General features: G+C 48.0%; 5 protein-coding genes across 5 annotated transcripts; 2 read left to right on the top strand and 3 right to left on the bottom strand.

The window, feature by feature from the left end:
• Positions 1-1158: 1158 nt before the first annotated feature.
• On the bottom strand, positions 1159-3827 carry N7471_008052 (1-phosphatidylinositol-4-phosphate 5-kinase; the record flags this gene model as incomplete). The annotated part of the gene is made up of 2 exons (XM_057280771.1): positions 1159-2653; positions 2704-3827. The coding sequence occupies 2 exons, from the start codon at positions 3825-3827 to the stop codon at positions 1159-1161; spliced, it is 2619 nt and encodes an 872-aa protein (XP_057135031.1).
• Positions 3828-6546: 2719 nt separating this feature from the next.
• On the top strand, positions 6547-7672 carry N7471_008051 (uncharacterized protein; the record flags this gene model as incomplete). The annotated part of the gene is made up of 4 exons (XM_057280770.1): positions 6547-6763; positions 6979-7127; positions 7299-7587; positions 7653-7672. 4 exons carry the CDS (start codon positions 6547-6549, stop codon positions 7670-7672), a joined length of 675 nt encoding a protein of 224 aa, XP_057135030.1.
• Positions 7673-8675: 1003 nt separating this feature from the next.
• On the bottom strand, positions 8676-10361 carry N7471_008050 (histone H1/H5 family protein). Its single transcript, XM_057280769.1, has 7 exons — positions 10173-10361; positions 10052-10077; positions 9874-9896; positions 9634-9764; positions 9388-9491; positions 9209-9334; positions 8676-9140 (listed from the first exon to the last, which is right to left on the bottom strand). The coding sequence occupies exons 1-7, from the start codon at positions 10237-10239 to the stop codon at positions 9015-9017; spliced, it is 603 nt and encodes a 200-aa protein (XP_057135029.1). The 5' UTR covers positions 10240-10361; the 3' UTR covers positions 8676-9014.
• A 2155-nt stretch (positions 10362-12516) lies between these two features.
• On the bottom strand, positions 12517-13935 carry fen1 (multifunctional nuclease RAD27; the record flags this gene model as incomplete). The annotated part of the gene is made up of 5 exons (XM_057280768.1): positions 12517-13038; positions 13098-13659; positions 13720-13724; positions 13786-13871; positions 13923-13935. 5 exons carry the CDS (start codon positions 13933-13935, stop codon positions 12517-12519), a joined length of 1188 nt encoding a protein of 395 aa, XP_057135028.1.
• Positions 13936-14154: 219 nt separating this feature from the next.
• On the top strand, positions 14155-16769 carry N7471_008048 (uncharacterized protein; the record flags this gene model as incomplete). The annotated part of the gene is made up of 4 exons (XM_057280767.1): positions 14155-14525; positions 14588-15422; positions 15472-15748; positions 15801-16769. 4 exons carry the CDS (start codon positions 14155-14157, stop codon positions 16625-16627), a joined length of 2310 nt encoding a protein of 769 aa, XP_057135027.1. The 3' UTR covers positions 16628-16769.
• Between the last annotated feature and the right edge of the window lie 319 nt (positions 16770-17088).

Here is a 17088-nt window from a genome sequence, read left to right as displayed (position 1 = left end):
CTAGGTTTATTTCGGTCTGTATGCCGGTAATCTTTATGCACTTCGTCTTCTGGGGTTAGCACGGCTTTGGGCTCTATGCTATCCACTCTGGTCTAGAGAAGACGTAGGCATATTGAGCGAATCAAGCCCTAGTATCAAGTCTCACCTGAGCTGTCAAGACAGTATACCACCTGCGCAACGTACCTAGGTAGTTACTGTCTGTACATTGTGTCCACAGAGTTCGCTATAAAGCATCTACTTTACAACTCGTTAACTCTACCATCTACAAATGGAACAACCAACAGAAAAAGAAGTAGTAAGGAAGTTCCCACGCTGAATTCTGCTAAGTTGATGACCCTCAGCAAATAAGAAGCACGAATATCGAGAGAAAACATGTGGTATAGTGATTGGTACAGGGTATGGAGAGAGACTCGATCAAGGAACAAGCAAATCAAAGAGAAAAGAAAAAGAAGAAGCGGGATACACAAGAGGGATACAATAAGGAAAAAACGTTCGATGAACGGAGTGAGGACTGGATTCTGGGCCAGGCGGTATTCTTTGGCTGTGAGGGCGTTCTTTGAGAACAAAAATAGAAGGGGAAAAAAAGGAAATGAGATGGTTGGTGGAAAGATTGGATCATCGATGTGATGTTGGCACAGGATATGACGATAGCACTTATTGGGCTGGAGATGAGGTCTGGTTATGATATAGAGTGTGGCAACGATATGTTCGATCAATGAGGGTGGAACCTGTACAGTCCACGGGCCACCCGTGGATGGTAAAAGGTCGCGGTAAACAAGGCTAGAGAGAATGAAGGCGTTTGAGGCGGCGAAGAAAAAGAGAGAAAGAGTCGGTGAGGTTGAGCCTTCGGGCTTCGGGCTTTCTCCAAATGTTTCGAGTAATCCAAGCAAAGGTAAACAGAAACACACGAAGAGACGAAGATGTCGCTCAACAACAAAAATTATACACATGTCACTCATGAACATCAGTTTCTTGCGGAAAGTGTTTGGGGAAAGTATGAGGATAGGAAGATGATATGCCTCGCGCAAACCCATGCTGGGGAAACAAAATAGGTAGTTCTATCAAGAGCAACAAGGGGGATATCTCGCTGAATACAAAAAAAAAACAAGATAAAGAGACGAATAAAGGTATCAAAGGGATGTCAGTCGCTCCAAAGAGCTAACGTCGGACCGGACTGGGAGTCAGGAAATTGCGCCGATCAACTTCCTTGCCTTTGCTGGGAGTTGCCGGTGGAGCGTCGCGAGGGATAGGAGGCAATTCCTTGTCTGATGCTGGAGGGCCGTTTCGGCTGTGTGAGCTGCGCCCTCCGACACTGCTTGCCTCGCCGGCTTCGTCCACGATGGGGAGAGTTGAAGTTGGACCGGGGCCCGCGGCGTCTGCTGGGTCCCAAACAGTGGCTAATGTTCGAGGATGTGTGACGGACACGTCTTTCGATGCCTCTTTCTCCGCTGCCTGCATTGTTCGCTCGACAGAAGAGGACCTCGAAGGTGGCTTTTCAGTTGATGGCTGAGGTGCACCGGACGCAGAGGCTCGAGAATCGCGTAGTCGTTCGGCTTCTTCCCTCGACATAGTGATTCCCTTAATGAAATTAATGAAACGCTCTCCGTAGCTCTCTGGTGGGATTGGAGAAATCTGTGTCCGGTCATGCGAGAGTCCTTTGAAAAAGTTCTCCAGCTTCTTGGTGGTTCCGTAATGAGTCAAACAATCAATAATACCGAGGTAATAGATCTCGTCACCGGGTTGGCCATTCTCATGAGTGGCCCGGAAACCTCCATCATCCGCGTAGAAGACATGATATTTCCGTTCATCGAGGATTTCATCTGGCATCTTCGAAGCTGCTTTGTCCAGTGGAACAGGCCGTTCACGTTTGATGAGCATGCGCAGCTCCCGAGCCTTGCGCTCATTCTCCAATTTCGATGGAGTGCGCATCAGGTTATTGGGAGTCGTATCCTCTTCGCGGTTGCCTCCTGGCTGGAAGACCTGAAGAGTCTTGTCACGCAATTTCTCTTCATTGCCCCTGCTCGCATCATGAATTCCTACCAGAAGAGAATAGTCCATGATCTTGAGTCTTTGAAGCAACACAACGTCGCGTTTCAATTGCTCAATGAAGAAGTCTCGTTTTGATGGGCCACATTCCAAGTGACGGTTGCGACGAACCCAGTTCAGGTCCTTCATAGTCGCTCTAGGGTTTCTCTCGAGATCTGACTCCTGCAGATCACGGCCAATCGACGAGCCCTTCAGATCGAATGTCTGGTGGATATCCCGGTGGGGCGGGAACAGGTTGTTCATCACGACGAAGTGGATCTTTCGGCCGTACGCCATCTTGACTCGGTGCAATCCGTAGAATTGTGAGATGAGAGTGTTTGGGTTGTTCTCCACGTGCCGGTAGTACTCAGGAAGGATCTTCCGAAGAAGCTTGTGCTCGGAATGGTGAATGGTCTTGATGATATACTTGTAGTCGCGTGAGAAGTAAAAGAAGCTTCCGCTCTTGCCGGGGGAGCCCAGTTCCGACAAAATGTACTTGCTTGTGAGGGACATTAGGTAGTCGGCGGGATCGAGGCGGAACTTGGCGCGAAGGTGTCGGAACACCCAAGGTGCGTAGTCTTTGAACTTGAAGTCGTATTTTGCGGAGGGAATCAGTTCGTTTCCGGTTCTGCTACTGTCAGTCATGTCCAAATTGTCAACATTAGAAGGGGTGCACACATGTCAAAGGAGAACTTGTGTTTGGCATTAAAATCCGCCGGGGTGAGTTCACGGTCCATTTTCGCGTTGATTCTCGAGACCGTGAAGCGGATACCAGTCAACATGTTGTATGCCGTCACATAGTTGACGTGGTTCTGGTCCACCTTGGTGCCCACAATCACCCGATCGTCGTCCTCCTCTTCGCGACGTCGTCGCGAGGCTCGCTTTTGTTTGATAGCTTCGGCCCATCGGGCCGCATCTTCATCCGGTGGTGCCTCATCCAAAGTGATATCTTGCTGGGTGCTGTTTTTCGTTGCCCGTCTAATAAGACCGACTGACGCGCGTCGGAAGCCGGTCGTCGGTGACATTCGGCCACTACTGTACGCAGCATCATCGGTGTATTCTCGGCTATCTCGTCGAACACTAGGCGTTCTCGGAACCTGCAATGAATGTCGCTGTCGCATACTGGAGTTCTGCGATTCTGGCACGGAGGCAGCGTCGAGTGCGGATGAGGCGGGAGGGGAGGAGTGGCGCGGTTGGCTGGGCTTCGAACTCAGTATTAGGCGATCAGGCTCTGGAGAATAACGACCGGTCTCATCCTGCTGCGGGATTTGTAAGAGCGAGGCCGATGGCGAGATTGAAGACTCATCGGCGTAGGGCGGATGAACGTCCCCATTGACCATGAGTTTCCCCTGGACAGGTCGGCCATTTGCAGTGCCATTGGGTTGTTGGCTGGAAGGGGATGCTGTTGTGGAAATAGCTCCCGGTCCAGTGTCCGAAGGTTTACGGTCCAGCATGGCGGACGGCCGGCCGTTCTCGCGGGAATCCCTCATGGATCCATTGCCTACCGAATGCATGCTGCCGTCCTTGGACAGGGGCGGGTCGCGCGTGTAGGAGCCGACACTAGAGCGAGGGCCATTCAGGGAGTACGCACTGCCGTTCTTAAGGTCGGTCAGAAGGTGTCGGTCATTCTGATAAGAGTCGTGATTCGCGTCGTTGCCGTTGGGCCAGTTGGTCCACAGGAAAGTATTTCCGACGGGGGTCTTATCGTGCGACTTTCGAGATGATTCGAATGAGCGAGGATGGGTGGCCGTGGCCGTGGCAGTGGCACTCTGATGGGAGACGTCGTTGGAGAAGGCAGGCATGTTGAAATTTCAGAGAACGGGGGTGACGTGAGTTCTGCGTGGACCGGCAACCCGAAGTGACGGCAGTCGCCCTTATTGGCGGAGATCCAGGAAAGTTGTGAACCGGACGGAGTTCCAGATGAGAACCTTGGAAGGGAAACAAAGAAAGTATAGAGCGTGTTGCCCAGGGCGAGGGTATTCAACCGATCAACATAATTCAGCCCAATGCAAGGGAAAGGGGAAGACAGGGCAAATGAAGTTGTAAAATGGGGGAAATATGGGGGGGGAGGAGAAGGGGAGGTGGAAGTTGGTTGTCTGGGAGAGAAGAATTACACGTATGTACATCGGTACGTGGACTCTCCACTACATCCGTCTACTTTGTTCATGAATTTCTTTCTAGTGTTTGAGATGTTTATATTATATTCTGATAGATATAGACACTTCTGTTCTACTTCTTTATTCTAGGGGTTACGTACATAATTATTTCAAGGTTGTTGTAGGTAATATGGTAAATACCATGGAGGCTGGGTATCAGGCTGCTGCATAAAAAAAACTCGGATGTTCAATGAGCACGGTTTATCACATCATTTTTCATATTTTCTTTTTCCGCTACTGTTGTTACTTTCGATATATAACTGATAAACTCCGTATAAACTGCCAATATCATTGGTCTCTCTTTAACTTCCATACCCCTCAGTCCCTGTGAGTTGTTTATGCAAGGAGATCGGGGTTGCACAAACCCCTCTATATGTTGTACGGAGTACATCGAGTCTTTATATACTAACATTGAAGGCAGGGTACGGAGTAAATATAATCACATATAGTCATATATAAAAACACTTGCTGTACGGAGTACCATTTGTCCTGGGTCAATACCTATCCATGGATACCCCGTACTCCATACAGACTAATACACCGTGGAGATGCAGGGTAAAGAGTGGCGACCAATTACAAGTCAATGAGCCTATCTGTTCTCCCTGACCCTGCAATTTCTTTGATAGGAGAGATAGAGAATTAGACCTAGACATAGTACTCCGTACTCTTCTAACATCTGTCTCTTATGTTGTATGCATATTGTATACTCCAAAGGCAATTGTTCCAAAAATAGGGCTCCACATAATAATGAAATCTTCCGCATCTGCGCCACAGGGGAAATTCTCCACTTCATTGTACAAAGAGACTAAGATACAATATAGTAAGGATCCTCTCTGACCGGCGTCCCCGTCGCCCCCGAGCCCGGGAACAAATATCAACATCCGAGCCGATAGTAAAAATAGTCAATAAGAGCCAATAAGAGTCAATAAAAGTCAAACTGTACGGAGTAGAAAGACCCGATATTGTAGATGTATCCGTGTGTATATCAGAATTTGAAGTGTTAATCTACCCATATCGGAGCTACCTAGGTATCTGGACGCTCTTCTCGCTAACAAATGAGCCGATTCTCTATCCCCGCTACCAATTATCCTATTTTTCACTTTTCCTGCCATGGCATACTCCGCCACAGATTTCGCTTCAACCTGTCATCATCTTTAACGTCGGATTTAGAATATTTGATATCGAAATAGCCATTTCAGAGGAGATCGCTATCATATACCCTACGGGTTGTTACATCGATGTACGTGAATGCCTATACAAAGTATGTGTGCATGCGGATGGTAAGGTAGCATTGAACATCCAAAATTTCTGCTTCGTCGCATGACTTCTATAGTTCAATCGTAGCACGCACATAGTCCCCCAAGCATATATTCAACACTGCTTGAATTGGTAGAAGTTCTTCATTATGAAAATATTGCAGCAAGAAGTATATGACTTCACTTGCCTAGTTCGACCCTCTGTCAAATTCTATCGCCAATCTTATCTCAAGCTTTGGCTGTGCTTCATAGTGACAGAGAAGGTTATGTTTACATCCTCCATGCCTCGAGTAAACTCTGTGGATGCTAGTGAGGATTTCTCGCTCGTGGGCTTATATTCCAGATTCATCATCCAACTCGCTAAATTCAAGGCTATAGAGGTATAAATTATTTCCAATCGAATACTGTTTGAATTCTATTTCACAATGAATATGACCCCGGGGCGCAAGTTGGTCGGCCTCCCTCGATCCCACCGAGTCCCGATCCATCAAGTTTGTGCCGAGTCTGGCGCGATCTTGGACGTTCAACGGGGCAACTCGCGGACTAGAGCTATATAGACTTTACTAAAAGAGACTATAGCAATATCTTGCTGTTTTACCAATCCCTTCGATTTACCGTGTTCTATTTTCCATCCAAACTAGGGCAGAGTACCCACAAAGTCCCAAGATCACACCCAATAGCAAGATTGAATCATATAAGAATGAAATACAGAGAGCGTACTTAGCCATTCCCATCTTAGCTTAATTTAAGAAGCAAGAAAATGTAGGGTCACTGCAACCTAATCCATACTATCCCTGTAGTTCATGATCCTGAATCAATAGTGTGGCTTCACTTGCATAAGGTCACATATCGTGTGCCATTTGGGAAGGACCTAGCTCTTCGTTTGGCACCTATCTTGGTTTTGTCGCGGGTGTGCACTATGCTGGACCTACTCGCCCTCATTGGCATAGATATAGATGGGCAAGATGTAACCCTATAGGAAATTAGTCGGTCGTCAATGGAGAGAAAAGATGCAGAACAGATCTGTTCGATTCCATCTCTTCAAGATTTTTATCCACTGTGTTTATTGAACACCACTACCATGACTGCACTCAAATCCCCCAGTGACAATGCCCGAAAGGTGTGGAACCATAGAGTTCACCTGGACAGATAAACATTTCACGCCCGAAGAGCTGCTACCATTGAGACCGCAGACCGATGGCCTTGCCGTCGATGCTGTGAGCCGTCTGCAGGCTTTCTCCGCAAAGAGCAAGCAAAGCAATACGGGGCAATGCTTTAGTCGATTCGACATGTACAGTGTTTCGAAGGAACACCGTGAAGAAGACAGTATGTTACAAGAACTCTGGGAAGAAGTAAAAACAGTCCCTGAATGGGTTGGTTGGGCACAAATTGAGCGCGGACAAGAGTTTCTCTATCGCTACTTGATCCCCAATCTTACCGGACTGGCTTTTCAGGGATTTCTAGGAGGCACTGTAGTGGAGAATTCCTTCCGGTGGAGTTTTAATCTACAGAATATTACTAACTTTCAAAGACAATTGCAGGCGGAACGGAAGTCCTCGTCAGAACCGGGGGCTTTTCTCTTCGAGTCATGCCCGGACGATTCCTCGAGACCTTCCTGTGGTTGTTGCAAGTGACAATGGATCTTAAATCTATTAAACCAGGTGGAGAGGGACACACTTCGACCGTGCGGGTTCGTCTATTGCACGCTACGGTTAGGAATCGCATTCTAAAGCTCGTGGACCAACCCGGCATACTTTGATGAGGCCAAGTATGGCGCACCTGTCAATATTAGAGACGCAATCCATACAACAGCCATCTTCTGCCGCATGCCGCTCTTCCGTCTCCTAAGATCGGCATCTAGCCTCGTCCACAGGAGCCGGAGGATTTCCTCGCGCTGTTTCGATACATCGCCTATGTCATGGCGACTCCAGATAGCTTCTTTGATGGCACTGAACAGTCAAAGGTCACTATGGAAAGTATCATGATGTGCGAGCCTGAGCCAACAGAGTCCTCCAAGTCCATTGGGGCGAACTTCGTCGCTGCTGTCCAGGATTATCCAGGCATTAATGTGTCCAAGCCAATGATCGAGGTTGATTGTCGTGTATTGAGCGGCGACGAGTTGGGGGATAAGATGGGATTTTCCCAGCCTGGTGTGTTTTACAGAGTCTCATTCAGTGGCTGGTGCCAACTTCTTGTGGTTATTACCGCTCTTCAGCGGTTGTCCCCAACCTTTGATCGAATACTTATGAAGGTGAGTTGTAATGAACAAGATGATGATTTCAACCATCAACAGACTATTGATATATTTCCACATAGATCAAAAGAGTTCGTGCTCATCAATGTTTTTGGGGCGTCAATTTTGAAAGAAGGGAACAAATTCTAGTTCACTTACCAACCACAACATTGAACTGAATAGATTCACCAAGAGAGAGACTAAGACAGACATCAACCTCTCTTGGTTTAGGCCGGTGGAAGCAATTGGGTTTGCCATCTTCCTGTTTGAATGCCTTGTTTATGCCCTGGTCTTCGGCATGCTGGCAAATGTTCTCTGGGCGAATGGCATGGTCTCTCGGAATCTTCTAAATGGTCTTTGGATAATGTGCTTGAATGCTTGTTCGAGTTTTTCGGTGGCATGTCTGCCACTTCAGTCACAATAATCATATATCCCTGTGGTTAAGAAATGATGGTAGAAAATTACGGCCTCTCTCTGACATATTGACTGCTTCCGAAAATAGCTGAGCACTTGCTCGTTTTATTACACTAATTTTACCGTTTTTTACCTAACGATTGTATGTATTAAATAAAGCTCCGGTATCCGATCGTAAAAGACGGATATTTGATATATTCGGGTTCGTTATAAAGGGGATTTACTGTATAAAATGGCTCAGGCCTAGGACTTTGAGGAACACTTCCATAATGGTTGTTTTCCAGTACGCTCCTACTCACAAATTAATGCTGCGTATACGCTGTACTCCATTAATTTCCGACTTATGCACGTTGCATTCTCGTCAACAGCCTAGATTGGACGATCTCAAGGACAATAGAACACCAAAATCCCAATGAAAATAATGAATAATACTAGTTTCGGTCCCATAGGATGATACAAAGATACGAAGATAAAAATAAAACACTGACACGGGAGAATATGTGGAGATCTACAGTTTGTTTACCACTACAAGATACGCGCTTGACAGTCTACATACTTGGGTAGTATGAACAACTCTACGTTTAACCCCAATATTCGACCAAACCCAATTTGAATTCCACAGTGACAATGGAATTAATCACAATAGCAAGGTAATAAGAAGATTGCATTTCCCCATTGCAAAACCCACCGCAGGACGCCATCCATAGGACTTCGGAAAGAAGCAAAGCCATCATAACAAAGACACCCAAAAACACAAAAGAAAAACAAAAAGCCAAGGAAACCATCGGAGCCACTGAGATCAATGAGTCCAAAGAAAGAAATTACAAGAGAAGAAAGGAATCAGTACCAGGTACTCTCCCTGGAAATGCGCACGTGAAAATATAGGGAGAGCTCAACCTAGTGGAAAAAAACAAGAGGATATCAAATCCTCTATTTCTTGGTGGTCCGCTTCTTGGGAGCTGCCCGGGTAGTTGTTGGCTGCGGGGCAGTGGTCTTGGTGATACGGCCAGACTTGGTCTTTCCAAGAATCTTGGGCTGCTCAACGACAGCAGGGGCCTGGAATGTTCGTCAATAACGGGTCGATCAAGGGGGGGGGATGGACTGAACATCCGGAATCAACTTACGGCGGCGGGATTCTTGCGGGCCTTGCCAGAGTTAGCCTTGGGCTTGGTGGTGGTCTTCTTGACCGCAGCCTTCTTGGGAGCGGCAGCCTTCTTGGGAGCAGCCTTGGCGGCAGCCTTGGGAGCAGTCTTATATTGCAATTAGCAAGGAACATAGGAATACATGCTCGATAAGAGCTTACCTTGGTAGTCTTAGCAGGGGCCTTGGTGACAGGCTTCGCGGCAGGCTTAGGAGCGGCCTTGACAGGGGCATCCTTCTTCGCAAGCTTCAAGGGACCAGATGGGCCTAGAGCGCGACGCATCAGTTAAATGGTCAAATAACGGATGAAACTATCCAAAACACATGCAGCGAAATGTACATAAGTTGAATCAAATCACGCAAAGTAGGATAGAATCAATGCGCGCAGGCAGGGGAAATAAGAACTTACCCTTGGGCTGAGTGAACTCATTCTTCTCAACACCGGCCTTGATAGCCTTGTTGAACTGAGAGTCGAAGACGCTCTGGGAAGTGACGTTGATCTTGTTGTTAGACTGAACGTACTTCTTGATAGCCTGGCGACTAAAATAGGGGAGATTCAGTCAGTGGCTGATTTCTGGAATAAAACGGCGCGATAATCCGGGGACGATCCCAGAGGCATCGGCGACGAAGGAAACACCAGAATACATACCTGCTACCATTGCGTTCTTTCAGCTATACGCAGAAAGGATAGTCAGCAATGAGAACCAATAAAAACTAATAATTGATTTTGTTGTGGTTGTCCATGCCCAAAGGCAAAGACGTGTCACGGTCGGGCGCGCGACCCGAATCACAACAAAGTTGGCTCGCGCCGGCAGTGATCAACTCACGCTAACAATGGCATCCTTGATCATATCTGTATCGATGGAATCAGCAGATGTTCGCGACTAGATTCATATCCATGTCGCTTTTACGCGATGTGGTGCGCATTCAGGATCAGTGAAAACATACCACGGTAGGAAGTGTGAGGAGCAGGCGCCGCCTTCTTGGACGCGCTGGTAACCTTCTTGGGAGGCATGATTGATGATTGAGATAATATGAGAAAAGGAGAAGATGAAAAGGTCAAGTTATCAAAATATGATAAGACTTTAGGAAAAAAAAGAGGTGGTGAGAGTGAAAGCAGAAGAGGAAGAAAAAAAGAGCAGAAGGGAGAGGAAAGGCCGCGGGGCATCCGTGATTTATAGGCGACCGGTGTTGACAACAAGATCATCAGAGAGAAAAAAAAGCACTTTCGTTTTGATTTTCTTTCTCGACAGATATCTTCTAGCTAGTTCTTCTTTTTAATTAATGTGGTGTTTCTCTTCTGTCTTGCTGTGTTCTTCGCCAGTGTCTCTCTGCGCGTTCCAACTTGAAGAATTGCTGATGTCTACACATTCTCTCTCTCTTTTATATGGAATACTTGGAACATCAAGATACTTTATTCTCTATTTTCAATATGCATTATAATAACAGAAGAGTTCGCAAGATTATAACGCGACAATAGTCATATAAACTGGTGAGCTGATGCTTCTACGCGTCCCTTTTCCCCTCGATGGAAATCGCGCATACTCTATTTTGAAGGCTTTTGGGGGCGAGCACATATCTCGCAGAGAGGGCCCGGGGGAAGATCCTTTTCATATACATTCCAATGCTGTCTGGGGTAACCCTTCCCTCTTTTTTGGGCCGGATCAAGCAACCCTTCTTGCGACCTGGAATCCAGACGCGAAAGATGCAATATTTGGGGCCTATAGTATGACCTTTTATACCTATAACGTTCCTTGATGCATCAAACCCTCCTTGCTTGGGGGAACCTGGGGGACCTGCATCACCTCGTGCTGAAAGGTCACGTTGTAGATTGTAGAAGACTTGTGACTCGATTTCCATGGTACAACCCCTAGATGATGTCGAGACTCACTTTGGAGACGAGTATACACTAAACAACTCTTATATGTATCCTATCGAAAGTAAGTGCGATTGCTGATGGGAATTCAGTCTCAGTCTTTTTGATTGGACAGATAGTAATAATAAAAAATTGTAGCGAAATGAGCATTTACACATCATGAAGCAATACTGATGATCACATATATATATTATCAAAATCGACGGAATAAACATATATATTTTCTTTACATCTTAAAGAACTAACTGGATACCAAAAGCACATAACAGACCTCAATAATTATGAAGGCCGAGTTCACTCAGGATCAGGTGGCACTCGATATATATCGCCCAAGAGAGGGGAAAGCTCTCTTACCTGGGCGGCAACGCCACTAGCTAATCACATCAGGATCAGCAGACACAACCAATAAAAGACGAAGAATCGCCCTGAACCCACCTTTCCCCGCTGATACGCACTCATAAAGTTACCGAGAAGAAACAAGAAAGGTGGCCTGCAAGCCTGGGATCGACCCGCGACAGTTATATACAAGTACCGAGGGACCCATCTGACGAGCATGTTTTGCCCCAACGCCGAACCAACACAAACGGATAATAATAAAATACAATCTCATTGGACTAAGCACCTAGTTTCCTACCGTATGACCCCAATTATTGGTCCATCAGCGTAGCTGTGCGACGGGGATCATCGTATCTCCATCCGCAACCGGCGCGTCGAATCAAGGGCTCAGCTGATGAAAACACTGATCCTGCACCACATGGACTATTGCTGCATCATTTAACCGTGTAGATTGTCCAGGGTAATTGGTACCAGCATATATTTTCTGCATTCGAAGTGTTTGCTGCTTTCCTTCATGAAGATCAGTCGTGGTTGGTGTTGTGAGGCCTCGATTAATCTCGCTAATCGGGCCCGATCTATACAACTCCGTACGCGAACGCTGGATATCGACACCCTGCAATAGCTACACCAGAACATCTAAAAAGGAGATTTGATATGCTAATGTATGGAGAACAGATGGAAGATAATAAATATACAGTTTTTGGACTTTTCTATCAAGTGTGACGCCGAGGATCAGCCGAGAGGCCCGTGTCTGCCCTGCTTGATCTTGTCTGATCCTGGCGTCCAAGGGACTGGAAAAGATTACTGGAACATCAAAGAAGCATCGGAATGCAGATTGCCCAAGATTTGTTTCACATCAGACCACCCCTTGCTATGATACACGGAACTTCATGCCCTGTCCCGATCACAAGGCGAAACGGACATTCTCCGCACGAATGAAAATAATCCTTATGCATAAGAAATAATGAAACAAATAAACCGCAAAACGCCCACGCCAGTCCAGTCCATGTTAGATCAGCAAATAATTTTGTATCATATGTTTTTTTTGACGGAAAAAAAGCATCTCTCGTCATCAAGAAACTAGGCCGCTCCACGAGGCTTCGCCTTGGCCTCCTTCTTCGCCTTGGCATCCTCCTTCTTTTTCTTCTTTTGCTGCTGCAGCTTCTCGTCGTGCTTGCGCTTGAGAGATGCTTTCTCGTCCTCAGTCCGGGCAACGGGCTTGAAGAATCCCTCCAGCCGGGATTGCTGAGCGACCTTGAGGTGCTTTGACAGACGAGCGGCACCATTGCGCACACGGTCTTCGTTGAAACCCTTGTCCCCAACCAGGTACTCAATCAGGCCTTCGACGTTGGGAGCGTCCCATTTAAAGTCGCATTCGGCGTGATCGGCAGGCCGGACGTCAGGGTTGACAAAAAGTTCTCGCGCATCTTCGTATGGCCAGTCCTCAGGAACTACAAATTTCTTCTTCGGGTCGTTCCTCATGAACTCCAGGACCTTCTCCAGAGACTTATGCTCCTTGATTAGGCTTAGAGCAGTGGTGGCTCCCACCTTGGGAATAGGCTCCAGGTAGTCACAGCCAAGAAGAATGCAGAGGTCGATGAACTGCATGGTAGATGTAGTTAGCAATTGTGACCACACGTATCATAACCAGGATACCGTACCTGTAGGCGGTCCATGTCGAGACCCTCAAGCACTCGATCCAGGTGAATCTCCTGGATAGGTTCCTTGCGCTGCTCACTGAATGTCAGGTGGCGCAGGAGAATCGGCGACTCAAAGCACAATGTATCCATATCCTCTGATGCAGCTGCATACACCTTACCCGCACGAGCCAAGACGGCACACTGGGCTTCAGCTTCCGTCGGCGCGGTAATGAAAGGAATTCCCATCAATCCAAGGAGCTTCTTGCACTCCGCATTGTGTTCGCGGGTGACGCGGACAGTCCGTCGCGAGAACTTTTCCATATCTTCCGCAGTTCCGGTTTCCTTGGCCTCTTCATGGGCCTCGGTTGCCTCAGCCTTGCGTGCAACACGCTTTGCCAATTCACCGGACTTGAGCTTCGGCGGGGCTCCGTCGAAAACATAGAGAGGTTTGATACCGTTGTCCACCATCCGCAGAGTACGGTAGAACATGCCCATTAGGTGGGATGTGGTCTCGCCGGACTCACTCATGAGCTGTTGGCCTTCCGAGCGCACGGCGATCAGGAAACTGTAGATGCTCATAGACCTATTCTGGGTTAGCGGCTAGAGATTCTTGAGCTACCGGGACGGTGATCCAATGACGTACGCATCCTAATTTGAAGAATTCATATGTCAGCATCTCAAAATATATCGTGGGATATACAACTCATACAATTGCGACCTTGCGGCCGAAGTGGTTCTTGATCTCCCCCGTCTTGATCGCATCGGGGGCATTCTCGGAGATCACCTGGTACAGGTCTGGTATTTATTTAGTAAAGAGGCGTGGGTAGTAGAGAGTAAGATACTTACGCTTAATACCCATCTTGAACGTGAACCCAGCTTGTCTCAAGTTGGAATCTTGTGGTGTAAAGTTGAGCTTGACCTGTCGCAGTACGCGAACGCGCTGGGCTGGAAGCGCGACACCATTTAAACCTAATTGGGTATAGCGTATCAAATAATCATGTGACCGGCGAAGCTCAGACCGATGTGTGCCTTATCTGGGCCTGAATATGCATGACTGCCTCAGGCAGCGAAACCGGGAATGAGTAATTCGGGCCAGAACCGGCCGACGGGTGTGAAGCTGCTCCGACCCCGCCTTTTTATCTTCCCCGGAATGCGCCAGGAGGAGGATGAGTCCAGCCTTCACACTAATATGAAGCGGAATCGCATTCAATTCGAGGCCAATGGGGACGCCTCGTCCGCTTCTCCCCCGCAGGGTGCCTTCACCCCGGAGGATCGCCCTCACCATGTTCCGAAGATCTCCCGACGGATACGGGCATGCACTGAGTGTAAGCGGCACAAGGTGCGCTGTGACATGAAGGCAACTGACTCCGTGTGCTCGCGGTGTCAGCGCATGGGACTAGAGTGTGTTGTGAACAAAAGTCTCCAGACTTTACTAGAGGACGAAGCTGAGTAAGTGCCTTATCTTCGGTGTTTACATCGGTAACATATACTGATTGCCCCGACTACGACAGGTGGAAATCAATGGTCGAATCGGCAATGACAGACCTGCTCAGGAAATCCCAGCTACCGGAGTTATCATACTACCAAGCAGGCGGTGGTACAATCGAGACGCCTTCGAGTAAGAGAGGCAGGAAAGACTCCACAGTCTCGACTGATGATAATGGACTTGCGCAATATAAAAGGGCTGAGCCAGCCGGCAGTACAATAAGGAATGGCACAGCTGCAAGGTCCAACTATGGCTTCCCCCAACAACAGGCACGATATTCTTTGGACCGCGAGGAAACTGGCGCAACCTCTCTGGTCACAGCACCGATGGGCAGTCTATATGAGGTGACGCAGCTCAGTGAAAATCGTGAGAGCTCGCCCGGACAAAAGCTTGCCCCGGACCAAGCACTGGTCACTGATCTCATCTCGCGCGGAGTGGTTGATATCCAGGAAGCGGAGGAGCTGTTCTATCAGTTCGACCAGGTACTCAACCGCTACCTATGGGATGGAGCATTGCTAGCACACAAAGACTTGACGTCTGTTCGACGGTCTTCATCCATGCTGTCTGCCGCAATTTTGGCTGTCACCGCGCTTCACATGCCAACCAAGGAACGCATGTTTGATACATGCTACACCGAGTTTGCAAGATTGGCATCGGAGTCTATGTTGGGCCACCATCATACCTTGGATGATATCCGTGCACTGTGTATTGGAGCATTTTGGCTTGCGGATGTTAGTTGGAAGCTCTCTGGCTATGCGGTTCGTATTGCAACCGAGCGCAACCTTCACCAGTTCTTTCGCAAAGCCACACAGGGGTCGCCAGAACACATGGAACAGGCGAGGCTATGGTATCTCCTCTACGTGAGTAATCTTTGACCCAAGTATTGTTGTTTTTGCTCATACTTTTCAGACCTTGGAACACCACTTTTCTATTGCATACGGCCGACCACCGATGATCCACGAAGATGCCAGTATCACTCAACACAATGTCTTTACACAAAACTCATCAACTTCACAAGGAGACCTTCGACTTCACAGCCAGGTCGACCTGTTCATTATTCTCACTCGTATATATTTCGCATTCGGTCCAGACGTCGACCTAGAGGTCCCCGAGAGCGATTTCCCTAAGATTGATCAATACGATGTTGATATAGGGGACTGGAAGTCAGCATGGCTTCCTAGACTCGGTAAGTCTTGACTTTCTGAGACACAACTACATCGTCTAATATCTTACTACAGCGGGGAGTCGTTACGTTGGCGCATATCCATACAAGGCCGTGTATATGCACTATCATTTTTCTCGGCTACAGCTGAACTCAGTTGCTTTGCGCACATACCACTCATCTACCTCTTCAGGACAAATGTCATTTGAACGCAGGAAGCGTGCCAACATCGCGGTTGAATCAGCCATTGCGACTCTCCAGGTTTGCCTGGACGAGCGAGATATCCAGCTGGCGCTCGTCGGCGTTCCACTATATCTCCACAGCATGATCACATTTGCCGCGGTATTTCTGCTAAAGATCGCAGCCAAGGTTTGCTCGAACGGGGCCATTCCCGGGAGCCAGGGCAAACGGACCTCAATCGCCTCGGCAGGCTTACACGTTGACGTGAACTACGTGCGTGTTCTTGTTGGGCGGATCGTCGAGCTCATGGTCTCCTGTAGCCAGCGGGCGAGCGAGCGCCACCTGAGCCACCACATCGCCCGGGGTCTCCGTAAGATGCTGACTGGGCTCGAGGAATGGGAGAAGCGTACTGCCGGTACCCAACATTCCATGGGGTCAACTGCGCAGGAATCTCATTCTCTCTTCAAGCCGGTGGTCATCCCCGGAGCGCAGATGCTGGGTGAGCGTGACACGATTTTGAATCACCCGCCTCCATTGCTTGGAGTGGCACCGCTATCGGCTGAACGCAGCAATGGCTTTGAACCTCCTTTGACCCCAGGAAAGCAGGAGCCCGGTCTATCGGAGGGTTCGGTTGACCCTATGATGGCGGATCTTTGGGGATTTGACGAGGATTATTTCCCTACGGGAGTGTTTGACTTCCTTCAGAGTCAGATGCCAGCGTGATCTACCCGGGGCTTGGAATGCTTTCCCTCGATTGTTCTCTTTGTACATAGTAATAACGGCCTATGATTGATGACCACAGTTGTTGCAGGGGAATATGGATACTAGAAGCATACATTTAGAGCGAACTACTAATGAAATTGGGCTATATCTCCGTACAAAATTAGACCACTTCCCTGGTAAATGGCATTGCCCAGTGTATATGAATGGATGGACGGGCATTTGGCCTAGCTGTTGTCGTTGGCGACATTTGACGCACTGCCACTTGGATCCCCGTCCATCCTCAGCTTGAGTGCTGTATGATCTCAATTTTTATTTTTTAATTAGTTTACACACTTCAATCAAATATTCTCTACTCCGCATAATGTATCTCGGTGCTTGGCATAGAGCCCACCCGGATAGACCGAAAAAGTCCGAGTCGGTCGAACATGCGGATCCAAAACAGCCCATTGCTCGGGGATTCT

Source organism: Penicillium samsonianum, assembly GCF_028829775.1.
Source record: "Penicillium samsonianum strain IBT 33392 chromosome Unknown utg000004l_segment0_segment0, whole genome shotgun sequence".
In the NCBI taxonomy this organism is placed as follows: Eukaryota; Fungi; Ascomycota; class Eurotiomycetes; order Eurotiales; family Aspergillaceae; genus Penicillium; species Penicillium samsonianum.
This window is presented reverse-complemented; position numbering and strand designations above follow the sequence as displayed.

Excerpts from the sequence above, each read along its gene's own strand:
- N7471_008050 (XM_057280769.1), bottom strand. The coding sequence starts at position 10,239 with ATGCCTCCCAAGAAGGTTACCAGCGCGTCCAAGAAGGCGGCGCCTGCT. Across the intron at positions 9,765-9,873 it reads AAAGAACGCAATGGTAGCAG|TCGCCAGGCTATCAAGAAGT; the intron begins GTATGTATTCTG and ends CCCCTATTTTAG. Across the intron at positions 9,335-9,387 it reads CCCCTGCTAAGACTACCAAG|ACTGCTCCCAAGGCTGCCGC; the intron begins GTAAGCTCTTAT and ends TTGCAATATAAG.